The sequence below is a fragment of the Taeniopygia guttata genome, chromosome W (genome assembly GCF_048771995.1).
Source record: "Taeniopygia guttata chromosome W, bTaeGut7.mat, whole genome shotgun sequence".
NCBI lineage: Eukaryota > Metazoa > Chordata > Aves > Passeriformes > Estrildidae > Taeniopygia > Taeniopygia guttata.
Genome location: NC_133064.1, coordinates 17,527,393 through 17,553,344, shown reverse-complemented (window position 1 = coordinate 17,553,344; position 25,952 = coordinate 17,527,393). Strand labels below are relative to the sequence as shown.

Genomic DNA, 25,952 nt, shown 5'->3' with positions numbered 1-25,952 from the left:
CAGTTTGTTATGATTTCCAGAATCCCAGGGCGATTCAGATTTCCAATACGGGCGCACTGAGTGATGAGGGCAATCCATTTACTCCATGTGGCATCAGTGGCATGATGTGTAGAAGGAACCTTTCCTTTAAACATCCACCCCAGCACTGGTAGTCGGGGTGCCAGAAGCAGCTGTGTTTCAGTGCCAATTACTTCTGAGGCAGTATGAACTCCTTCATACGCAGCCAAGATCTCCTTCTCTGTGGGAGTGTAGCTTGCTTCAGAGCCTTTGTAGCTCCAGCTCCAAAATCCCAGTGGTCGACCCCAAGTCTCCCCAGGCACCTTCTGCCAAAGGCTCCAGGACAAACCATGGTTCCCGGCTGCAGAATAGAGTACGTTCTTGATCTCTGGTCCTGTCCTAACTGGGCCAAGGGCTACAGCATGAGCGATCTCCTGCTTGATCTGAGTGAAGGCTTGTTGCTGCTCAGGGCCCCAGTGGAAATCATTCTTTTACGGGTGACCAGGTAGAGAGGGCTCACAATCTGGCTGTACTCGGGAATGTGCATCCTCCAAAAGCCTATGGCACCTAGGAAAGCTTGTGTCTCCTTCTTGTTGGTAGGTGGAGACATAGCGGTGATCTTGTCGATTATTTTTGTCGGGATCTGACGACGTCCATCTTGCCACTTGACTCCTAGAAACTGAATTTCTTGAGCTGGTCCCTTAACCTTGCTTCGTTTAATGGCAAAACCAGCTTTCAGTAAAATCTGGATCATTTTTTTCTCCTTTTTCGAAGACTTCCCCTGCTGTGCTTCCCCACACAATGATGTCATCGATATACTGTAGATGTTCAGGAGCCTCGTTCTTTTCCAGTGCAGCCTGGATCAGTCCATGGCAGATGGTGGGACTGTGTTTCCACCCCTGAGGCAGTCAGTTCCAGGTGTACTGCACTCCCTTCCAGGTGAAGGCAAACTGAGGTCTGCATTCCGCTGCCAAAGGAATGGAGAAGAAGGCATTTGCAATATCAATGGTCGCATACCACTTTGCTGCCTTGGACTCTAGCTCATACTGAAGCTCCAACATGTCTGGCACGGCAGCGCTCAGTGGTGGTGTGACCTCATTCAGGCCGTGGTAGTCCACTGTCAGTCTCCATTCCCCACTGGACTTGCGCACTGGCCATATAGGGCTGTTGAAAGGTGAATGGGCCTTGCTGACCACCCCTTGGCTCTCCAATTTACGAATCATCTCATGGATGGGGATCACAAAGTCTCTGCTGGTACGATATTGCCGACGGTGCACTGTTGTCATGGCAATTGGTACCTGCTGTTCTTCAACTCTCAGCAGTCCCACAGCAGAAGGGTCATCTGAGAGACCAGGCAAGGTATTCAGTTTCCGGATGTCTTCTGTCTCTACAGCAGCTATCCCAAAAGCCCAGCGATGTCCCTTTGGGTCTTTGAAATATCCATTTCTCAGATAGTCTATGCCAAGGATGCATGGGGCCTCTGGGCCAGTCACGATGGGGTGTTTCTGCCACCCGTTCCCAGTTAAACTCACTTCAGCCTCTAATACAGTAAGCTGCTGGGATCCTCCTGTTACCCCAGAAATAGAAATGGATTCTTCTCCTACATATCTTGATGGCATCAGTGTACATTGGGCACCGGTGTCAACCAAAGCTGTATATTTTTGTGGTTCAGATGTGCCAGGCCATCAAATCCACACGGTCCAATAGATCTGATTGTCCCTGTCCTCTACCTGGCTAGAGGCAGGGCCCCTCTATTCCTGGTCATGGTACACGTTGCTCTCTTCTGGTAAATAGGTTCTTGAGGTTCCTTCAAGAGGATCAGTTATATCATTATTCTTATAGTGTCTGGAACTCTGTGTTTGAGAGACTGGAGCAGCATTGACTCTTTTTGTGTTAGGTGTTCTTTTTAGTTCACGTACTCGGGCTGCTAAGGAAGAGGTGGGTTTTCCATCCCACTTCCTCATGTCTTCTCCATGCTCCTGAAGAAAAAACCAGAGGTTTCATCGTGGAATGTATCCTCTCTCCTTGGCTTGGGAGCGCTGGCTCCTAATGGCAGAGATTCTTGTGGGTTCTGGTGAAATATGGTAGCCTTCTTCCTTAAGTTCCTTTTTTAGTTTCTTATGACTCTCTTCAATCAAGTCCCGGACTTGCTCAGCCAACCTTGTTTCCACGGACGAGACATGGGTACGAAATGGGGCGGTGACCGTATCCTCGTAAATTCTTAATTTATTGGCTAAGACGCCCACCCTATCCTCGCCTTCTCTCCACTGCAGTGTTGTCAGGTAACGAGAGTACATCTCTGGTCCAAGCCGTGCAAATCTCAACCACATTTGTGATGTGCACTGGACACAGTCTGGACTCTTAGGAAATCTTTCGTCTTCTGCGAAAATTATCTCCAACACAGCCAATTCCCTCAGGCATTGGATACCTTGTTCCATGGTATTCCATTTTCCTTGGAGCACCTGGAGGTCTTCTTTACAAAGGTATCTGTCCCTCACACTTGCGAGCAGTCACCGCCAGAGGCTGAGAGTTTCTTGGGTTCTCCCAATCCCCTGGTCAATGACCACATCCCGGGATAGTGATCCCAGTTGCCTGGCCTCACTTCCATCCAGAATGGTGTCATTGGCTGCAGCGTCCCAGATGCGGAGAAGCCAGGTGAGGATGGACTCATTTGTCTGGCGGGTGAATTCTCTCCGCAGGTCACGTAGCTCACCCAGGGATAGAGAGCGAGTAATGATCTCTGGTTCTGTCTCTTCTGCTGGGTGCGAGGGCCCTGCAGTGTCCTCGTCAGTCACTAGGCAGACTGATTTGCTCCTTGATTTCTTCTTCTGAACGGGGGCAACTACTATGGGTTTAGGCTGCTCTGGTTTGGTGATGGTTTGTGTGGAGATGCTGATGGCGCTTTCGGTTCCTTTCTCCTCTGTGCCGGTCTGTGTAGACATAGACACTTTTGCTTTGCTTTTTGTTTCTTCCTCCACGACAGTCTGCGTAGACACGGACACTGTTGTTTTCCTTTTGGTTCCTTCTTTCTCTGTGGCAGTCTGCGTTGACATGGATGCTGTTGTGGTATTCTGTATGGGCACGGACACTGCTGCTTTGCTTCTTGTTTCTTCTTCCTCAAGAAGACGCTGCATCACACTATGTATGTTTTGCTGCACCACACTATGTATGTTTTGCTGCACCACACTATGTAGTGTTTTATTTCTAAGCATGTTGCAGACTGTGCAGAGAAGACAAAGAAGAACTAACAACAACATTATGCTGTCCTTGGCATCCAGAGGGAACTTAACATTTTCAAAAACTGCTGTGTCAAGCCTGAAAGGTTGGAAAAAATCAATCTTTACCCCTCCCCCCAGGGGCTGGGTGAGGTTGCCGAGGCCCCAGACGTAGCAGCCTAGATTAGGACAAGCAAACAGAATTGAGTACATATTCCAAATCATGTTCATTGCCTCAGAGGTCATAATGCGATAGACATAGTAGACCAATAAAGCAATTCTCATACCTTACCCTGGTCTACACATGAGCATTACAATTGCCACATAATTCCCCACATTCGGGAAAATATAGAGAGCTAGGTATGAGACCCAAAAAAGCATGTTAAGCATCATAGTGAATAGGTACCCTCTACAATGCAAGATTGTAATTCTGACTTCTCTCAGTACTTTCTTGCCCCACGATGGGCGCCAAAAATATGTTCTGGTTTGAAAGCAAAACCAGTGAGAGGCTCCAAGTCAGAAATACAATTTATTGGGAAAAGGGGAAAAGGACAAAAAATACATGCAATAATACAAAGGGAAAGACTACTGACAAAGTCAGAATACAACTTGGCCAGCGTGCTGGTAGCAGTCCAAATTGGAGTAGCTGCAGTCCTCTTGGGATGGCAGATGTAGTTGCTGTGTCTTCTCAGAGAACCTGTGAAAAGGCTGCCCCTCTGTCTAGAAATCCCCAGTTTTATCCAGGTTGGAATGCCTAGCTCCTCCCCCCTGGGCAGAGCATCTCACAATGGGTCATTATGAGTCACGAGGTGTGTCCTTAATCACCTGCTCCTGGACAGTGTTATCTCTGAGTCATGTGGCAAGGCATTGATGGGGCTATTAACAGCAGATAAGGAAAACTGCCCCAAGGCAACTCCTACTCAGATGGTAAATAGGAAAACATTTGGTTTTTTTTAATCTTGGACATTACCGCATATCCAGCGTGTCTGATTCCGTTCTCCATGAAACTGCTTCCATCTGTGAACAACTCCCAGTCTGGCTGTTCTAGGGGGACATCTTTCAGATCTGCTCTAGCTGCACAGGTGTGTTCTAGTACTTCCACCCAATTGTGTTCCAATGGGCTTTCTTCAGATCTTGTACCTAGGAACAAGGCTGGGTTCAAAAGGTTAGTTGTTTTTAATGTTACATCATCTTGCTCCGTTAAGATTACCTGGAATTTCATCATTCGACTCAGGGAGAGCCAATGGCCCCCTTTCTGTTTCAACACAGTAGTTACCATATGTGGTACACAGACATCTATGTGCCTTCCCATGGTGAGCTTCCTGGCTTCTTGTATCAGGATCACAGTGGCTGCGACTGCCGGCAGACATGAAGGCCATCCAGCACTGATGTTGTCAAGTTGTTTGGAAAAGTAGCCCACCGGCCTTTTCCAACTTCCCAAACGTTGGGTTAAGATACCCAATGCCAGACGCATCCTTTCATGTACAGACAGCTGAAAATCTTTGGACAAATCAGGTAACTCCAATGCAGGAGCAGTTGTCAAGGCCTCCTTTAGTTTGAGGAGAGCCTCCTTCTGCGGTTTGCCCCAGGTAAATGGCTGCGTCTTCTGGGCCTCATACAGGGGTTTTGCAATTAGTCCATAGTCCATGATCCACAGGCGGCACCACCCTGTCATCCCAAGGAAGACTCGCAGCTCATGTAGATTCTGGGGCTCTGGAATGGCACAAATAGCTTGAATATGGTTAGTACCCAGTTTTTGCTGCCCTTGTGAAATTTCACATCCCAGGTAAATCACAGTCTGTTGGGCAATTTGTGTTTTTTCTTTAGATAACTTATATCCTGCCATTCCCAATGAATTTAAAATCTCGATTGTTACCTTTATGCAGGTTGCTTTCTCCTCTGTGGCTATCAGTATATCGTTTACATACTGTAGCAGCAGGTATTGTTCTCTCAGTACTTGCCCTCTTGTCGTCCAGGTCTCCAGCTCCTTCGCCAGTTGGTTTCCGAACAGGGTGGGACTGTTCTTGAATCCTTGTGGGAGCCGTGTCCAGGTGAGCTAGGTCTTTCTTCCATTTCCTGGATTTTCCCACTCAAAGGCAAACAGGTTCTTACTTTCTTTGTGAAGGGGTATGCAGAAAAAGGCATCTTTTAGATCAATTACTGTAAACCATTTATATGTCTCTTTCACTGATGTAAACAATGTGTAGGGATTGGCAACCACTGGATAAATGTCCTTAGTTATTTCATTTATTGCTCTCAAATCCTGCACTAGCCTATACTCACCATTGGGTTTCCTCACTGGAAATATAGGTGTATTATATTCTGATTCACATTCTTCTAAAATTTGGTATTTCAAGAATTTATCAATAATTTTTACCATTCCCTGCTGTGCTTCTGGTTTTATAGGATACTGTTTAACCTGTACTGCTTTTGCCCCTTCCTTTAATTCAACATGTATTGGCTGTGCTAATTTAGATTTCCCAGGTATATCTGTTTCCCATACTGAAGGAATTACTGCATCTTCTACTTCCCTAGGAATAGAGGGAGCTGGTTTTTCTTTAATCATTAAAATTTGTCCTGTCTTTGATTCAGGTATTTTCATTAAAAGTTCCCCATTCTCAAAGGTTATCACCGCATCAAGTTTTGCCAATAAATCTCTACCTAAAAGGGGAATTGGACACTCAGGCACATACAGGAATTCATGCGTCAGGACCTTATTTCCAAAACACAGTTCTAAGGGTTGTAGGAATGGCTGATTTTCCTCCTTCCCTGTTGCCCCGACTATTGTTGTTTGTTTGTCCCCAATTTGTCCCTGCAAATCATTCAGTAAAGGATACGTGGCCCCTGTATCCACCAGGAATTTTACTGCTCTATCACCTAGCTTTATTGTCACAAAAGGTTCCTTGCTATTTTCTAGACAGCTGCTGTATTGTCCCACCACCATTAATTTTGCAATATCTTGATCTTGGCTTGGCTGCTTGCCTTGGTAAAACCGGTTTGGACACTCGTTCATCCAGTGACCTTCTTGCAGGCAAAAAGCGCACTGGTTAAATCCTAATTTTGGCACAGCAGTTCCCCCATGTCCTCTGCCAAGTCCACCTCCCCTCCCCTGTCCACAGCCCCCCCTGCCCCTCCCTCTGATGCCTGGGTTTCCTTTCCCTTGTATTACTGCCAAGAGGTTTTGCTGTTGCCTTTTACTTATTTCCTTTTCCCTATTATTATATACTTTCCAAGCTACTTCAAGCAATTTGTCCAGATTTCTTAATTCTTCCCCTTCTTGTTTTTGCAGTTTTCTCCTAATGTCATCCTGTGACTGCCCCTGGAAAATGAGAGCGAGCTGAATCTTTGCTTGTGGTGTATCTGTTTGGAGATCTGTGTATTTTCTTGCTGCCTCCTTAAGCCTTTCCAAAAACACAGTAGGGGATTCTTTCTTCTCCTGCCTTATCTCATACAATTTAGACCAGTTTATAGTCTTAGGTACAGCATTTTGAACGCCCATCTGGACCCACTCCTGATATTTCTTCAGCTTCTGCATATGCCCAGGTGCATTAGGATACCACCCTGTATCCTCGGTTGGAAAATTATCATCTAGGGTTCCCATTACAAGCCTGTTTCTGATATCCTCCCTTGCCCTTTCTTTGGCTGCTTTAAGTACCATCTCTTTCTCTGTAGAATCCATTAGGGTGTCTAATATTACTTGTATATCATCCCAATCTGGATTCTGAGTTTTCATAATCATTTTTACCACTCTTGCCACTTTATCAGCATTTTCCCAAAAAGTTCCAGCTGATTGTTTCCAAATTACTAAATCCGCAGAGGAAAAAGGTACCTTTACAAACACCATCCCCTCCGCTCCTATTCCCTGTCGTAAGGGGGCAATCACAGTCCGCTTCTGTCTACCCAGATCTTTTCTGGCCAAGACCGGGGCGGGCTTTGACCGATTCCGAGTCCTATGAGATACCGGTATTGCAGATTCACTTTCATCTCCACTATCGCTATCTCCTTTACTTCCATCCTCCCCCCTTCTATGTACCACAGTTAAATTTAGATCATCTCCAGGGGAAGAGGGGTCTGGTGATGGTGGAAGAGGAGGATAGGGAGAGAGGGTTTGAGTGGGTGAAATAGGACTAGGCAAAATAGGATCGGCTGAAGCAGGTGATGAAGTAGGGGTAGGGGCAGGCAGGATAGGGTTAGGTTCTCTTGGTCTTGTGGGGGCTACCTGTAAATCAACATCTGTATCACTCCTCCAACTCAGACTTTCTTTCAATGCAAAATGTTCTAAACAACGTTTCTCCTTCACACAAACCTCACACTTATCACTTGTAGATGCCTTAACTACCATCAATCCACATTCAACCTGCCATTCTGGCTTATCTTGCAAGTAGAAAAACAAATCAATATACGGAACCTCATCCCATTTTCCTTCGCATATACAAAACAACATCAATTGCAAAATAGTGTTATGTTGCAATGTTCCATTCGGTGGCCATTTTTCACCACCTTGCAAGACATATTCTGGCCACCATGTATTACAGTAATCAATTAACTTACCCCTATGTAAGTCTTGCCCAAAATTACCTTGTTTCCAATGTGCTAATAAGCACCCCTAAAGGAGAAGAACGTGGTATGGGGGCATTGCTGCCCAAGAGACCTTTAAGCTTCTCCATATTACAGCTACAAGACACCACAGAATTCCGAACCCGCAACGCTTTCACGATGTCTAACGGACGGGTGCCTAGGCAATACCACAGGAATTCTTTAACCCAACCGAGCGTAGCTTTCGCCGTGTCTTATCGGCAGGTTCCACACCAAATTAAAAGCACCTTACCTCTCTCCAGGGGACGTTGTGAGTGGCGGAGGGTCACGGCGCCGATGGGCTCCCTGAGAATCCCTCGGTGCCGGCTGGAGCGTGATCGGGTCGTGGGGTCCTCAGCAGCGCTCGCAGGGTCCCAATCTGTGTTCGGCAAAATGTTAGCGTTCAGAAACACACATAATCACGGGATATGATTATATGCAGGTGCTTTTATTAAGAGCTCTGGGAGTCGGGGTACAAACCCAAATCTGACTCCAACATGGATTTCGAGCTGAACGTATTTTATATTCTATCATTATATAACTTACACTTTAATTATTAAACTTATATTGTTCTATTGTATACACTGACATGAGTTTTTCGTGATCTTTCTTAGGTCCATGACCACCGTTTCTCATGAGTATTCTTTCTGATTAAACAGTAATTATATTCAATTACTAAACAATCGTCACATCTAACAGTTATATCATTTATCATGTACTAGCTACATAGTGCAGTTCTAGCAAGTACTAGTTCTTCATGTGCTTAAGGTATTTATTTTTCCAGGGCCTACTAAGCTTATTTTCCTGTTAACCCTAAATCCCCATGATTTTAAAACCCTTTTACTATCAGAGTCAGACATCATCATTTCTTTCCGCTGGGTTCATCTGCATTTACAATAGTTTGTTATGAATATTTTGATCAAATAATCAATTAAATAATACAACAGGGTTAGCTATGATTAAAAGTAGAAAATTGTTAAGTATAAGGTGTAGAAATATCAGCAGTGCTGTGTCTGGAATGTGTAAGCATAGAAATCTCACCAAGAAGTTACTGGGTGTCCTGGGCTGACTGTATGATGCCTTTATCCCCAATCGTCTGCCCTGTTTATGTTGAATAATAAGTTCTACACCTTTAAGACTTGTTCCAAGAGTGAAAGGGCGGGGGGAAGAAGCGCAGAGTTTGTTTTCAAGAACTGCACTCCCTCCTCCATGTTCCTGCTCCTGGACTGTGTCGTCTGCGGATGGACAGACAGCAAGACAGACGTCTCCTTTGCTTTTTTCTAGTTAGTTTTAGCTAGCTGAGGCAAAGAAGTTCCCTGGACTGTGGTTTTTCCCCTTTCTTTGGACCTGCTCTGGACTGAACACCAGAAGAGCAGCAGCAGCTTGCATCTGTGGCCCAGCGGGCCAGGCCTGGGCCGTGGCATTTCCAGCACCGGAGGGACTGATCACAGACTGAGTGAGCCGAGCTGCAGCCCGGGGGGATTTTTCTGAGTTTGTCTCTCTCCGAGTGGCAAGAAGTTTTATTGTTTAATATTGTTTTAAGTTTGCCTGTTTAATAAACAGGTTTTTTCCACTTTTCTCCAAAGAGGTATCTTTCCCAAACTGGTTGGGGGGAGGGGCCAATTGAATCTGCTTTCCTAAAGGAACCCTTTTGGGGGTTCTTTCCCCAAATTTACCCTGAACCAGGACACTGGGCTTTTATGTTTTGGTCAAGAAACTATGGAAAACATCATGCTCAGCTGTTATGCTGCTTGTATACCCACTACCCTTCCCATCTTGATTTTAATATCAAGGATTCCAATCAGTAGACCTCAGTAAAAATAGCCAGTTATTGTTCTTAGGATACGAATATTGATGAAGTTATATAACTATTGAAAGCAATCAAAATAAAGGTTAAATTTAAGAGCAGGCATAGTGTGCATAGTATGTAAAAGAAATTATGTAATGATGATTTAGCAGAAAAAGTATATAAAAGGGATGGGTTTTGTTTGTTAAGCAGGACACATTTTGGAGGAAGCAATTCCCCCATGCCCCCTGCACCCTCAATAAAGAAGTGTCTATTTGCATCAAATTGCTGTTGGATAAGTTTCTTTCATACCATTTGGCGAGTGATGTTCAGATACTTCCCAGGAAGCACGGCTTCACCATGCATAGCAGTTGCTCCAGGAAGGAAAACATTGTAAAACAAATGCCCCCATTCTTCTTCCCTTGCTTTGCTTTTATATCTGAGCTGACATCATATCGTATGGAACACCCCTTTGGTTAATTTGAGTCAGCTGGCCTGGTTGTGTCCCCTGCCAGGATCTTGCCCACTCCCAGAACCTTGATGGGGGGGGGGGGGAGGGGAAGGGGAGAGGAATGTCAGAGAGAGCTCTGATGCTGTGCTAATGCTGCTCAGCAGTAGCCAAAACACTGGTGTGTTAACACCTTTCTAGCTACCAATGCAAAGCACAGCACTGTGAGGGTGCTATGAGATAATGAACTCCAGCTCAGCCAGACCCAATACAGATAGTTAAGCAAGGACATGAAGCAAGCACATGTCTTGACCCTACCTCCTCTTCAAATTTCTATCAGCTGAGACACTGCTGGAAGCAGGAGTGGTAGCTAAATTTGTTATTTTCTATATATTTTCTATCTTTCCCTTTCTTCTTCTTGTTCTAATTCCCACTTCTCACAGTTTTGAGTAACTCAAAATTGGATGGACTTGGAGTTTGCTAAGTTGAATGGGCTAAGTTAATGCTTTGTGAAATGTTTTATGTTAATGGGATGTTGCTTTAAACTTCTGTCAAAGTTCTCTGATTTTCTGAAGTTCTTAGTAAAGTGTTTGTTATTTTGACCACTTGAGAACATCTTGTTGGTATTTCTGCTGTGTTTAACTCAGGGTAAATAAAAAAGTAAAGTCTTTTAAGTGTCTCATCGAGTGGGTTTTGGGGCCTTGCATTTTATTGGCACAGCAAGCAGGGTAATCTTGAGGTGACGAGGAGGTGTTTTATACAGAGAAAACTGCTAGTGGCAGAATAAAGGAGAAACTGAATTTTGGTCAAAAACAATATTTTCTGGAAGAAAGGTCATAGAAACCAGTGTGATCAAAACTGCGGGAAAAACAAAAACTCTCCAACAACATTTTTAGTGTTAGAGAATCAAGGCATTACTTTATTCTGGTCACAATGTTGTTCTGACCAGGATGTGCAACAGAAATAATTTAATCCACACATTGGCCAGGTTGTGCAGAGAAAATCTTTCCATCACATATGAATTTTACTAGATTTTTCACATACTTTATACAGTCAAAACCCATAGAAATTAATTCATTCAATGTTCATTGGTCCCAAGTTGCACAGTTCTTAGTATTTAGTTTCCTATTGGTTACAGATTTCTTCACCTCCAATGCTAATTTGGTCCTCATTCCTTGGTTGTCTTATCAGTCTTTTCCAGACCAGTGTCTCAGACCATGCCAGGGATGATGTTCAGAGTTGCTGGTCGTTAATGGTTGTTATCTTTTGTGTCTCTTCTGTGCTACTCCCAGTGTGTTGAGATGTTAAGCTCATCATGCCCTGAGTAATTAAACAGTACCCTGAAAAGAAACTTGAAATTCCTTTCCCCCAGAAAAAGGTAAACAAAACCCCTGACTAAAGTTATATAAAAAATGTTAAACTTGGTATCTTTTCCAGCACCAGGGTAAAAATTGATCTGGACTTCCCTCCACTGATAGAGCTGCTAAAAGCTTATAAAGCTTGTCTAGCCCTAAACAGAGAGATGTGGGCTGAGGAAATCTGGCACAATCTTCAGTTAGTTGCAGAGAAAATCAGATCTTTGAGTTAAGAAATTGAAAAAAATCTCTAATAAGGAAAATTGTTTGGCAACCATATCGGTGGAAGCTGGGCTCATAGCTGCACAAAGAGAGAGATATGTGTTCCTTTTCCAGGATCTTGCCCACTCCCAGACCCTTGATGGGGGAGGGGAATGTTAAAGAGACAGCACTGCTCAGCAGTAGTCAAAACACTGGTGGGTTAGAACACCTTTCTAGCTACCAATGCAAAGCACAGCACTGTGAGGGTGCTATGAGAAAATTAACTCCAGCTCAGTCAGACCCAATACAATCTCCACTCCTTATTCCATACCATTTCCATCATGCTCATATCTGAAATAGAGTGAAAATTCAATGTTGGTGAGCGTGTCGCGGGAAACAAGCTTCATGCTATCATGATCAACAAGTCTCAGTTTATTGGAGTCGATTACAGTTTCTTTATACAAGCACTAATTAGTTCATACATATTGCAAAAGCAAAGCTCAGGATTGGTTACCTTTCTATTAACACATATATCTCTTTGCGATAAGCCTTGCAGTTACTGTTTCTTTATACTTGATTATTTTTCTGCATACTAAGCAATATTTCATCTTTACCGAGACACCTGTATGCTCAAGGTTGTAAGGAGATATCTGTTTCTCAAGGTTGTTAGGAGACATCTGTTTCTCAAGGGCATAGTTTTCATGCTACAAGTTACATATTTTCACACTTTCATCAACTTAACTCTTTTGTGTCCCTTGCTGCGCAGCCATTCTTCAGCTAAACTCTCGACATTTCCCCTGTTTTCTGTATAAGCAAGCAAGGATGTGTTCCATTTTTGTTCTATAATTGACATTAAAGTTCTTTGCAAGCACTGAAATACACACGGCAATACAAGCATTAAAATTACTATAACTAACAATCTTATTATTATAAGCTGCAAAAGGTGTTTAAGCTAACTCGTAATTTCCCATGATTTAAATGATAATTTAAAAAATGTATTATCCCTCTGTAATACCTGAACATGTTGTTGCAAACGCTGAATTTTCTTATGAATAGATTCGGAACTATTTTTCAAATTCATACAGCACATTCCTTTAAATTTTTCGCACTCATGTCTTTGTGCTATTTGAATTCATTTGAGCTCGGGTCTATGTTTTGAACTTTGCCATGGGACCTAACGAGACTCCCTCTTTTTCTTTTGCCATTGAAAGACAATGGCAAAATGAATGGAAAAATCACAGGCATTATTAAAACTTACTAAAACTTAGCAAAAAATTCTATAACATCATTAAAAACACACTTATAAAATAAAAAAAAAAAACTCAAAGCCCATGATCTTCTGTGGGTGAAACTCAAATTTTTGCACAATCCACTTTTGCTGTGCATCTTCTGATTCACTTGTGGAGAGATCAGTGCCCTCTTGCAATTGATAAGTTCCACATTCTTCACTGAAATCCATCTAGATTCTGCACCTGTTAAAACACAAACAAACCTAACACCCCCCACAGGGACTGGAGGGTCCTCTCTCAATTCTGTTCCCTAAAACTTGCATGAAGAAATGGAGATAATCAACATCTTTGTTATAAACATGAAAAAACATTAAAAACAAAACAATGCATATAGTAAAGAAACTAACAACAAATAAAAATCAATTAGATAATACACAATTAATTTTACATATAAAATCACAGTTACTAAGTGCTACACTATCAAATTGTCATCCCAGAGTCTGCAGCAGCTGACAAACCTTAAAACAACAGAGATTTGGATAAAACATGTCCGGATCATGTCTCTCCAAAACTCTCTTTGAGGCTCAGCTGTCCTATATGGTCAAATTGTCAAGCCAAAAGGACTTGAATACTTTTTCATGCAGAAAACACCTGGGTCAATCACACCATCCACGTAGAGCCAGAGCTTGGCCAGAGCTCAAACTCTAATTGGAGGATATGTATTAACACATTATAAAATGAAAGTCTTAGAAATAACTGTTATAAGTAGAAAACCTTATTATTAAAAATTTATTAAACCCTCAAAAAATTGAACCTGTCCAAAATTTCATTCAGGACAAAAATTCTCTAAAAACAACAAACTTTTTCTTTAGAGATCTAAAAATTTGAAGTTTGAAATCTTGAACTAAAACTTGGACAATAAATTTTAAAAAGAAGATGAATTGCAGCTGCATAGAAGATTAGACAAATCACATGAGTAGTTAAAAAATTAAAAACATAGGATCCTGAAAATATACATCTTGTAATCAATCACCTAAAAAGACAATAAAACATATGAAAACTGACTGTAAATATTAAAACAACACCTTAATACCTTAACATTTTAATAATAATTCTTATCACAAAAATCAGACAACTTACATTATATGATTAGCCTATCAACAAGAAATGTTTAAAACAGTTTAAGACAATCTTTTCAAAGCATTCATATAACATTAGTAACAATCATTACTTATCATTACCTACAAAAACTTGACAATTATAATTTATCTTATTATCTATAAAACTCAAAAATTATAATTACTTATATTATTATTTATAAAAACTCAAAAACAGAAATTGTGAACTTAATACCAACATTCCATCTGACTGACTTTTCTCAAATCTTTGTTTTCAGAGACATTTTTGGCAATTAAATCATTATTAACATTTCTATTTTTATACAGTGATTTTCATCTATATCGTATTTGAAATAACATTGATTTGCATAATGTCTATCTCTCTTGGTATCTTGGGAAACAATCGGTACTGCTATACTTTTTCATTGCGTCTTCTGACTTTTGCAAGGAATTGGAAAAATGCTGTTGAAATTTTTGCTGTAGTGTTGCCATCTCGCCATCGGTGGCGCTGCTGCTCTCGGCGTTGTTGCTGCCGTGGCAACCAGGCTGTGCAGCGTCTCCGCCGCCATTGCTGGGTGCTATGGGGAGATGAGGGGGCGGCGCCGTCTCGCTCCCGTCCTTGCTGCGTCACTGTGGGGATGGGAGAGGAGACGCCCCTGATGCGGTTGCGCCCCGCCTGCTCCGACTCCAGCGCGGCCGAGCCCCCGGGAACGCCCATCTCCCTCCTCGCGCTGTTGCTCAGCAACAAGGAGCCTTCTGTCTCTCGGCCGAAGTCTGCTCCGCCCCGGGGCTGCCTCAGGCTCGGTGCTGGCCGGTCCCGCTCTGCCTGGCCCCGCTCTGCCTGCCCTGCTCTGCCTGCCACTCCGCGCTGCCACTTCGCGCTGCCGCTTCTGCGGTCCGCCCGGGCGGCTGGCCGGTGCTCACCGCCGCACCCTGCTGCTCTCCGCCACAGTCCGTTGCCTTAGTTCTGCCAACCCGTTCCACAAGGGACGAGGAAGGGCTTTCTGTAACTTTTTCTTGCCTTTGTATCTTGTTTCTAAGCTCCAGCACTATTTTCTTGTCTTTTCTGCCCTCTATCACTGCGTCCCAAAGCAGCTGCTCCAGCTCTTGCGATTCGACTTTACTAAAAATCAGCGAAGGCATTTGCAGCTTGCCTTTGTTTCTTGCCCACAGAACCAACTGTTCCAAATCGGCTTCTTTAACATTTCAGCTCTCTTTGAGAGAATATGAAAGAGAAGCTGTACGGAAGCCTGGAGATACCTATCTAAATCAAGCCCTTTAAATTGCCTCCGTCTGAAAAAGGAGGTGAAAGGGTTATATGCTGCTTGCCTTATTCATTACTCACGTCAGCGCTGTTGCAGACCCTCTAGGCTTCGGCAGCACGTATCGGCTGAGCCCGCCGTTGCGGTCACTCAGGGCGCGGCTCCAGGTAGTGGAGCTTAATCGCCGTCCGTCTAGCTGCGGGACCCGAACTCAACGCAACGTCTCACAGATCCAGGCGGGGGGGTCCCATCTGTTCGGGCGCCAGATGTTGGTGAGCGTGTCACGGGAAACAAGCTTCATGCTATTATGATCAACAAGTCTCAGTTTATTGGAGTCGATTACAGTTTCTTTATACAAGCACTAATTAGTTCATACATATTGCAAAAGCAAAGCTCAGGATTGGTTACCTTTCTATTAACACATATATCTCTTTGCGATAAGCCTTGCAGTTACTGTTTCTTTATACTTGATTATTTTTCTGCATACTAAGCAATATTTCATCTTTACCGAGACACCTGTATGCTCAAGGTTGTAAGGAGATATCTGTTTCTCAAGGTTGTTAGGAGACATCTGTTTCTCAAGGGCATAGTTTTCATGCTACAAGTCACATATTTTCACACTTTCATCAACTTAACTCTTTTGTGTCCCTTGCTGCGCAGCCATTCTTCAGCTAAACTCTCGACAATTCAACAGGGTAGAAATCCATTTGGATTTAGGTGAAATGTGCCACTTTTAATTATTAGTAGCTTGCTAGCATATGTAAAATATGCTGTTTAGTCTGGTAGCTCTGCAGCACTAGTAAAACTGCCCCAGCTGAGGAGAAAGAATGGAAATTTCCAAGCTGAAGAGATAAGAGATGCTCTTCGAACTTTGAAACAGACAGGGCAGGGTGACCCAGGAGTTCTTTCTGTACTTTGATAAAAAACTGCCTACAAGGGTAACTAGCTGCAAGTGTAACACGAAATCAGTAGAATGAAGATGCATGAACCTATTGTGAAACTCTATGCATATGTAAACTAGTAAGGAGAAATAAAAAGGGATTGGGAGTTCTCAGGGGTGAGCATGCATCCAGCCCTGAAATAAACATACCGTCTCTACAACTCCTTACAGGATTTGTGGGGTTTGATTTTTCATCCGTGTTTCAGATACCACCATTTATATATCTTCCAACTGTTCCATTGTATTTATTTCTCATTACAGCAATCCCTTCTTACCTACACATAGAACTTAAACTACATCTTTAAACCATCTCTATATCAAACATATATTTTCATTAACTACTATCCACCCGTCTATTCACAAATACATATTATTTTCCAATTTCATGGGCATCCTTCACCCTTCCAGACCCATGACTTTGGCTCTATTCCATCAGGATGGGTAGTCGGGACAGGATAAACAGTATACCTGATCAATGGGCATTGACACTGCCCCGGTTCAGGTTATCATCACACTCTCCTTGCAAAATTCATTCTTCATCAATTCATGTCATTCCTGCAACATACAACTTACACCACAGATTATTTTTTCCCCCAAGGTTAAATCTCCTTGAGGCACACACCGGGTCTCCCCATGGTTCTGCATTACCCACCAACTATGTCTAGGTCCTAGGGCAAAGACAACCCAATGAATGGCTTTGCCTTTCCAGTGTGAGAAGAAATCCACAATGACTTCCCTAGACACTTCCCTTACTGGGATCTTATCTCCTCCCACACTAGTATTGGTTTTGTTTAGGCAGGACCAGGTGTCATGGTTTGACACGGGAAGAGAATTTTTTAGAAGGAAGAGGTTCATCCAGTCAGGGGTCAGGTTTAGATACTGACACTTGAGGTGACCAATTGAAGGTGGACACGCTTCTGAGAACACAGAGGAGTTAAAAGCGGAATTCCCAGGAGGACTCGTTCTTCTTTGGTTCCGGTCACCGCATGGGACGGACCTCTCCCCTGCCCAGCCCGGGCTGGGTGGGGGAGGGGAGCCATGCGGCCTGCAGAGGTAAGCCAGGAGGTAAAGGATCGGAACCGGCTGGGTCAGCTCCTGCAGATGGAAGGGTGGAGAAATCTGAGATGTCTCCGTTTCCCCCCCCAGAGTCTCTCTCTCTCCCAAGAGAGAAAAAAGAGACTCGGTGGTTTTATCAGCAGTTCGCCGCAGGGAAAGAGAAGAGCGGAGGGGCCGCAAGGTGCCCAGCCGGGCTGTGGGAGCTGGAGCCTGGGCAGCGAGCCATCCTTGGGAGTTGGGACTTTTAACCCTTCCTGAGAAATGAAGGCTTTATGAAATATTACTCCTCCTGAATTTAAAAAAAAGAGAGACAGCTTGAAACCTCAAATGTTTAGAGAAGAAGGTTGGGGGCAGATGATAGAGTGGCTTTTTGGCTAGACTCTGCTTATTTACCATAGACTGAACCACTCTTTCTTTCAAGAGGGACTGCATTTTAGGGGGATGCATTGGTGAACCAAAAGACCTTCTGCAGCAACTACCAGTTTTGGAGTGGACAGAGAGAGAGCTGAGGAGGGTGTGAGGATGCCCTCCATCTTCAGGAAGAAGAGAAGGCGATCTCTGTCTTTTAGACCCTCGGCCCCAGGGGAAAATGGGGGGGACTCTAGTCCCAAATTGTGATACTGGACTGTTGTTCCTGGTGGTCCTTAGCAAAGCATCCTTAAAGGGGCCCTATAAGCAGTCTCTGTCCATGCCCGGTAGTGAGAGCACTGGGACATGGAGAGGAGAGTGTCACATTAGCCGGTCTGGGCGGTGCCACGTGTGACATTGGAAACACAAAGGTGGCAGCTGTGTTTCCTGGGGGTCTATGGTTGCAAAGGAGACTCCTCTCTTCCCCGATGGACTTAGTATTGATTATATTGAAGGGTGAAAACTTAATTAAAGATCCAAATGGGTCTCGCTGGGGTTTGGTGGAGTTAGGTGGAAGGAAGAAAAATGTTTTAAAAGGTTTTCATTTCGAATTTTGTGTGTTTTTTTTCCTTCCTTTCTTTTCCTTTTATAATAGTAGTAATAGTAGTATAATAAAGTTTTTTCCTTTATTATTAAGTTTGGCCTGCTTTGCTCTGTCCTTAATCACATTTCACAGCATTTAATTAATAAATTATATTTTCATGGGGCGCTGGCATTGTGCCAGCGTCAAACCATGACACCAGGGTGCTTAGTAGATCCTCTAGTGTTAACCAGACAAGTACCTTCTGCTAAATTTGCTACCCAGTGCTTCCATGCCCAATTACCTAACCCTTTTAACAGTCCTTAGCAGTCCATCATACCTCTCAATCTTTCCAGAGGCTCGTGGGTGATATATCCACTCATTGCATGTTTCCTTGCCCAAGAGTTTATGAAGTTATTTTGAAAATGATTCCCAATGTCTGATTCCATTTTTTCTGGAGTACCATGTCACAAAAAAAAAAAAGTGCCTTTCAAGGCTTAAGATAGTGTTTCAAGCAGTGGCATGGTTTACAGGGTATGTTTCTGTCATCATTGGCCCAAGAATGACACAAGAGCAGACGAGGAGACCACGTGAAAAGGAATAAAAGAAGGCTTTAATGAAAGGGAAACTTTGGCTTAAATAGACTGACACGACACATTCTATTTGATTGGTTAATTAATAAAAACATCTTTTCCACACACTGTTCTTGAGAAGAACAGAAAAGCAAAGTGGAAAAACACCACCTGCATATTATTTAGATTAACAAGTTATCACATTCCTACAGCTCCCTAAAAATTCTCACAAGCCACTGTGACAAATGATTACTGTTTCTCTCTCCCTGACCAGGCTGGCATCCACATGTTTCCAACCAACCAGCGACACCACTGGAACCAGGAGTGGTAGCTATATTTGTTCTTTTCTATATTTTTTCTCTTTCTTCTTCTAATTCCCTGTTCTCAGAGTTTTGAGTAACTTAAAATCAGATGGGCTTGGAGTTTGCTAAATTAAATGGGCTAAGTTAATGCTTTGTGAAATGTTTTATGTTGATTGAAAGTTGCTTTAAACTTTTTCCAAAGTTCTCTGATTGTCTGAAGTTGCCAGTAAAGACTGTTGTTGTTTTGACCTCTTGAGAATATTTTGTTGATATTTCTGCCATGCATCTAACTCAGAGTCCATGAAAAACCATAAGCCCTTTTAAGTCTTGTCAACAACATTTTTTGGGGCCTTACACCACGTTGCCTGTCAAGCTCCTCTTAACACACTTACTTGTCTAAGGAAATCTTCCCACTGGGTACACTTGCAGCTATGACATTGACTGCTGCCTTTGGGCCCTAAGAGGGGACTTCAAGGTACCAGAGCTCTTGCCCTGCCCTTTGCTCATTGACCCAGTCTGTCACTCCCTCACAAGGCAGCTGGTTACTCTCTTCCTCTCCCTGCCCTTGCCCTCATTCTTAAAGCCCTCCTAATGAGGTCAGATATCCTTCTGGCAAAAACACCTTTGACTTGCTTAGTGAGGAGGAGCCCCTCTCTCCCAAGCAGATGCTGATCCACAGGGTCCCATGCTCATAGAACCCAAAACCCTGTTGCCAGCACCAGCTCTGCAGCCAATTATTGACACACATGATCAGTGCCCTCCTCCTCTTGCCCTTTCCTCTCAGTGGCAGAATTAAGGAGAACACCCCCTGGACCTCCGTGTCCTTGACTACTGCCTTCAGAGCTCTGGGGTCATTGCTAGGGGAAAGCTGGTGTCACAGATGTGCTTCTCCTCTTCCCCTGTTTGAACTATATGAAATTTGGTCCAGGCAAATGCTCAACAAGTAGGACCGGAATTCAATAAATGAGCTACTTGATAAGATTTGTCAAAATGATCTCTGACTGTTCTGCAACACCAGGAGACCATCGAAAACATCTGTGGTGGGTTGACCTTGGCTGGATGCCAGGTACCCACTGAGTAACTTTATCACTCCCCCTTCTCAGTTGGACAGGAGAGAGAAAATAAGATGAAAAACAACTCACAGGTTGAGATAAGGCAGTTTACTAAAGCAAAAGCGAAAGTTTGTATGTAAACATGCAGACATGGAAAAAAATTATTGTCTAGTTCCCACCAGCAATGGCTGTCTGTCCACTTCCTGGGAAGCAGGGCTTCCTTCAGCAAGCGTAGCAGTTGCTACAGAAGGCAAGCATTGTAAATAACAAATGCTTCCCCTTCCTCCTCCTTTACTTAGCTTTTATATGACAGCTGATGGCATACAGTATGAAAAATCCCTCGGGCCAATTTGGGTCAGCTATTTTGGTTGCATCTCCTCCCAAGACCTTGCCAGCCCCAGCCTACTGATGATGGGGTAGAATTGTTGGAGAGACAGCACTGATGCTGGGCCAACACTGCTCAGCAGTAGCCAAAACACTGGGGTGTGATCAACACCTTTCTAGCTACCAGTGCAAAGCACAGCACTGTGAGAACTGCTATGGGGAAATGAACTTCATCTCAGCCACACCTGATACAGCATTATTGGGGCCTGATACTCAGCTTTGGGTGTCCTTTGCTGCTGAAATTGCAGTTATAGAAGACAGATTGGTACCTGCTCTTCATTCAGTCCCAATCCTTCCAAACAAAAGGGTCAGAAACAACATCACCAGCATTACTTATTATCCTTTTACCCTTCACATCCTCAAGGCATTGCCTTCTATAAGAAGACCCTGTCTTAATCAAGTTTAGCCAGACCAACCTCATATCTCCTCCATGACCTCTTTATAGCTGGTCCTGGGTATCCAACACACACAGAGCACCCAATAGGCTCTACTCAGTGGCATCCCTTTGCATGCAAGAGTTCCAGATCTTTGCCACTTCTATTAGCAAGTGAGAAAAAAATGGAGACTAGATCCTTTTTCTCACAAGAACCGCTTATTGCTCAGAAAGAAGGCTTTTTCCATTGAAACTTCCCCCTCTCAAAGTGACTGGATCCCCAGATATTGATGGAATTTGCTGCTTCCAAAAAGTTCTGTTCCTATCCCGGTTACTTATCAGTCTCTAAACCACCAACCTCCTTCTACTTCTACATGGACGAACCTGCCTTTTAGGCTTTCTGATGCCAGATCTCAGGTGGCTGCCAGGGGCCCAAACAGCTGTTCTCTCATCGCCCCTCCTCAACAGGACAGGGGACAAAATAGGATGAAAAAGTTACTTCAGGACATAGCCACCTTCCAGATCCAAGGGCAGCAGGGAAGTACCTGCCCTGGACAGCATTTTGCCATTTCTTAAATATGCTTACACAGGGGTGCCACCAGCTTTGCCAAGTTGTTCAGATTCGGCCCTCAAGGAGTCTGTTGCTTAGCTGGCAGAAACTAGCTGTGTCCAGCATAGGGCAGACCCTGGCCTCTTCTCACAGAGGCCATGCCTGCAGGCAGAACCTGGAGTGCTGTGTCCAGTTCTGGTCCCCAGAATTCAATAAAAAGATGCAGACAGATGGAAGAAGGTCCCAAGGAGGGCAACAAAGATGATCAAAAGACCAGAGAATGTGAGGAAAGGTTGTAAGAGTTGGGTCTTTTCTCCCTTAGAAAATACATGGCTCAGGAGGAACATCATGACAGCATTCTGGCTCTCAAAAGGCAGCTACAGAGAGGACAGAGGCTCTCTTCTTCATGAGGAGCAACATGGAGAAGACTCAAGCGGAGGGTCCTCCTTATTCTTTTTTATCCACACTCTTCCATCCCCCCACCAAGCCTCAACATAGACAATTTTTGATTTTATTTTAGTTTTAGATTGATTGATTTTAGATTTTAGTTTGCTTTTTCTCTTAGTGCTTTGACCATCTGGTAAGAAGTAGAGTAAACCTTGCCAAAGAACTTTGTGACACTTTCACTTTTATATTAAACCTGCTTTTGTCAATACCTTTGCCGGCAATTCTTTACGCAACCTAAAACACTCATTCTCAACAAGTTGGTTTAGTCAGCAGGCTGGCAAGCAATAGCACTGACTACTTACAGAAGCAGGGAATAATTCCAAGTTATCAGATAACTTTGCTTGGGAAAACTTCCATGACTGGAAAGCTGTAGAGGAACACCTAAAAGCAGCAAGGGGCTGCATGAAGACTAGAAAAGACAAAGGAATTAATTTCAAAACATTAGGCACCTGCCTAGGCTCAGTGGGAGCCTCATCACAGTATTCTAGTACTTAAAGGGAAGATAGAGAGGATGGAGAATCTCTTCACACAGAGCCACGTGGAGAAGATAAGGAACAATAGGCAGAGGTTGTACCAGTCCCCATTGCTGGAGGCTTTCAAGATGTGATTGGACAAGGTGCTAAATAATCTCATCTAGGCTCCCTTTCCCACAAAAGGCTGCACCAGAAGATCTTTTGAGGTCCCTTCACACATGGGCTGCTCTAGGATCCTATGATTCTCCAGTGAAGCAGTTTCATAACCCTTGGCTCTCTCCAGTTTGAAGGAAATTTTTGGCAATGTAGGATGAAAGGCAAAACGTACTGCCAAAACCGCCAAAGAGCTAAGACTGCTACCTACCAGACTCAGGAGACTGCTAAGTGCTTCCAGGGACACAGGGGCTTCAAATTAACAGGCAAATCACTATCAATGGAATGCTGTTATCTGGCTGAAACATTCCACATACTTGCATTTCAGGGAGTCAGCATTTGACCTTGCAGAACTACTTCCCCTCAGTAAGACACGCAACACGGAGGTGATATCCCCATGACAAATCTTTATTGTGCAACTGCTGCTCAAAGCTTTTATTACCTTCCACAGACACACGGCACAAAGAATTAAACATTGACAGCGGCTAGACTGATGGGCAAGAGACGAAATCCATTCAGTGGCAATTTGTACATGTGCAGCAACTCTCGTGGTGCCAAAATCTTAGCCAGGCGGCCAGCCCAACAGATGGCCACCCAGAACAGGTAGATGTATGCGATAGACAGACTGCCCACCCTCGGGCCCTTCATCCACAACCATCCGGAATCCATTGGTCAGGCCCAGGTGAGCAACACACATCTTGCCAACAATCATTACATGCCCAAGAAGCTGGAGAAGGAAGTACAAACTCATAAATAAGTAAAATAAAAATGAAAAAGGAACACACAAATAGGGGAGAGGGAAGGAAGGGAAGGAGTGAGCAGAGAATCACCCAGAGAAAGCACCTAGCCAATTCCTAGCAATTCAACCATTGCACTTCAAATTAATGTCGGTCCAACTGTCCGCAACCAACACTTTCCAAGCAAAGCTACAAAGACCAATTATGCATGCTATAGGGGGAAAAGAGAGCTAGGCTATTTTTTTCAAGACAGGCAGCAACAAGCTACAAAACAGCCACAGAAGCTGACTTTGTCTCTGGGTTAAAGCCCCCATTGTGTCTTCAGGCAACATAACCAACACTGGTGGAAAAGAAACTTTACGCTGCCTTTTGCATGGGTTTACAAAGTCTTTGAACTTGACTTTCATAGCCAAAAGCAAAGCATCCAACACCTGTCAACCATCTTTGTCCTTCCTTGCCCCTGACCTGCCAAAAACCCCAAGCCCTCTTCTCCATGTTAGAAGTACTACTACTCTTACTCTAAACCATGACAATAGGCACCAGACTGCACTCCAAAAAAAAACCACTGCATTTTACACCAGAAATACATACCCAGGGATGAGCACTGCTTTATATTAATGCTTTTAGTCAAAAAGCTCAACTCCATTACAAGCTAGAGGCAAAAGATTATAGCACCACAAAACTGAAAGGAGACTACCGTGTCCTATGAAGAGGGAAAGGGGAGATGAGAGAGTCTAGATAATGAGGAACTATCTACAGGTACAGTTTAGCATACAGAAAGCTTCCAAAATACTTACAGATTTACCAGAGTCTTCTGCTTCAGACAACCTGATAACTGGCTCCTTAGGCATGACTAGGAAAAGCATCCCAGCATGGGGTGAAAGATCATGGAACATGAGTCACTGGAGGAAGAGTAAACAGTTGAAACATAACCGGTTTCAGAGAAAGGTAACATCTTAAGCAAATCAACCTGCCCCACTGAACTCCTACAGAAGCAGATTACCAAATACCCCAAACACAAGCCAGAACATTGATTTTTCTTGTGCAATAGTAATGATTTCTATACCCAAAATACAATATATTTACAGACCCTGTTCCAAAAATGGGATTCAGCATGCAAGATGATGGAGGCAAGAGATGAGCCACTACTTTTGATTAGCAACCTCTAGTATGTTTTAATCCTAAGAAGTTTTTCTATTGGATATGGTTCATGCAGAGGCAGGAGACAAATAACTGAATTAGCAAAGAGTTTAGTGAAGTGAAAGAGCAGCGGCCATTCATTTCCCACAGGACAGGGAGCTCAAGTATCGAACACACGCATAATGACAGGAAACCTGCAAGTGCATAGGACGAGTCTGTCTTCTATACTACATGCAAGCTCTGCCTTTAAAAGCAGAAGGCATGCCGAACTGTTAACTTTCAGCATTTTAATAACTAAATTATATTAGATACTAAGTTAAAGTTAACATTGTATAGGCAACGGCTGCATTGTTTTCCCCCCAGTCTAAGCAGCTCACTCTCGTTCCCAGCAGCAGCATCCGTGACCATTGCAAGCATGCTGTTATTACGGTCCCACTTCCCCCCAGAAACAAGATCTGGGAAGCTTTTCAAGTCTGCAGAATGACCCGTTTCTCAATTGTTTTTTTTAAAAAGAAAAACCAGAAAAACCTGATATCCCTTGCCTAGTCCAATTTGGAGTTCAGAACCAAAGCCCAGGACAGCAGAGCTGTGAAATCTTTTTGATGCTATTACGAGGCACATCGAGACCTGCATTTTTCCTATGCAAACTCAACTCATTACGGTCATTACTCAGACATTCACTGGTTCACACACACACACGCGGAATCCCCGAGGAGATTGATTGAATGTGCCTAAAACAAACTTTCAAAACTATCATTCTATAAGAGGTAGCAAACTTTGCACGACTTGCAGCACCAAAGGGACATAATGCGGCAAACGTCTGCGGCTGACACCAAGTGCGCTACCATCGGACGTCCTTCTCTACGCGCGCACACGACACGGTGGGGGGTGGGATACGAGGCAAGCCGGAACAATACCAGCAAACCCAGTACACCCGCGGCAGCCGGAGGGGTGGGGGTGCGGCTCAGAACAAGTTTAGGGGATGGTGCAGTAAAGAGCGCCACAACCCAGAGAGGCCCCGTCCGTCCCCCGTCCCTGCACCCACTCACAGCAGCAGCACCCTGCCGCGCGCCCGGGCACCGCACACCGGTCCTCGGCTCAGGGAGAGGGAGGAGGGGGAAGGGAAGAAGAACCGCTCACAGAGCAAAAGCCGCTGCTACCTCTTCGTCCTCGTCGCTGATGATACCGGCGAAGTGCTTTGCCGATGATCTTTAGAAAGACAATAATGGCGCCACCAGACCGGACAAGCCAGCACGCCAACACTCTCGTCAGGCAAAGACAACGCCCAGTGCCGTCCCCGCACTTCCTCCACTCGGACAGGCCCTCCGCGGCTCCCATTGGGCCAACAGATCGCCGCCGACCGATCCTGCTTTTCGATTCGCTGCCTAGTCTGTCGTTTTCGCTTGTCTCCGCCCCCTTGGAGGGTCCGCCCTCGTCGAGCTGGTGCTGACCGGGGCTCAGGGAGTTTGCGTGCCCTCAGGGCGCGGAGGGATCCGACCTTGGCGAGTCCGCGGAGGGATCTGCCCCGTGTAGTGCTGCGACCCTGAGGGCCGGCTACGAGGTCGGAGAAGACGCTGTACTAGCTACAAGTACTGTTGCTTGTTATTTGTTACCGCATCAGGTCCACCCCAAAGGTGCCTGTGCCTTTTTGGTGCTGCT

The 25,952-nt window shown here is 44.2% G+C and overlaps 2 protein-coding genes and 2 long non-coding RNA genes across 4 annotated transcripts; 1 reads left to right on the top strand and 3 right to left on the bottom strand.

The window, feature by feature from the left end:
- Positions 1-5,268: 5,268 nt before the first annotated feature.
- On the bottom strand, positions 5,269-11,984 carry LOC121468354 (uncharacterized). Its single transcript, XM_072923026.1, has 4 exons — positions 11,909-11,984; positions 8,041-8,166; positions 7,913-7,947; positions 5,269-7,818 (listed from the first exon to the last, which is right to left on the bottom strand). Exons 1-4 carry the CDS (start codon positions 11,982-11,984, stop codon positions 5,269-5,271), a joined length of 2,787 nt encoding a protein of 928 aa, XP_072779127.1.
- Positions 11,985-13,340: 1,356 nt separating this feature from the next.
- On the bottom strand, positions 13,341-15,407 carry LOC140682069 (uncharacterized). Its single transcript, XR_012053318.1, has 2 exons — positions 15,270-15,407; positions 13,341-14,554 (listed from the first exon to the last, which is right to left on the bottom strand). It is a non-coding gene; the product is annotated as an uncharacterized lncRNA (long non-coding RNA).
- A 1,670-nt stretch (positions 15,408-17,077) lies between these two features.
- Positions 17,078-19,232, top strand: LOC140682070 (uncharacterized). The gene is made up of 2 exons (XR_012053319.1): positions 17,078-17,179; positions 17,604-19,232. It is a non-coding gene; the product is annotated as an uncharacterized lncRNA (long non-coding RNA).
- A 3,571-nt stretch (positions 19,233-22,803) lies between these two features.
- Positions 22,804-25,573, bottom strand: LOC100189940 (protein kinase C inhibitor/ASWZ-like). Its single transcript, NM_001245798.2, has 3 exons — positions 25,454-25,573; positions 23,951-24,055; positions 22,804-23,143 (listed from the first exon to the last, which is right to left on the bottom strand). Exons 2-3 carry the CDS (start codon positions 24,047-24,049, stop codon positions 22,979-22,981), a joined length of 264 nt encoding a protein of 87 aa, NP_001232727.1. The 5' UTR covers positions 24,050-24,055; positions 25,454-25,573; the 3' UTR covers positions 22,804-22,978.
- Between the last annotated feature and the right edge of the window lie 379 nt (positions 25,574-25,952).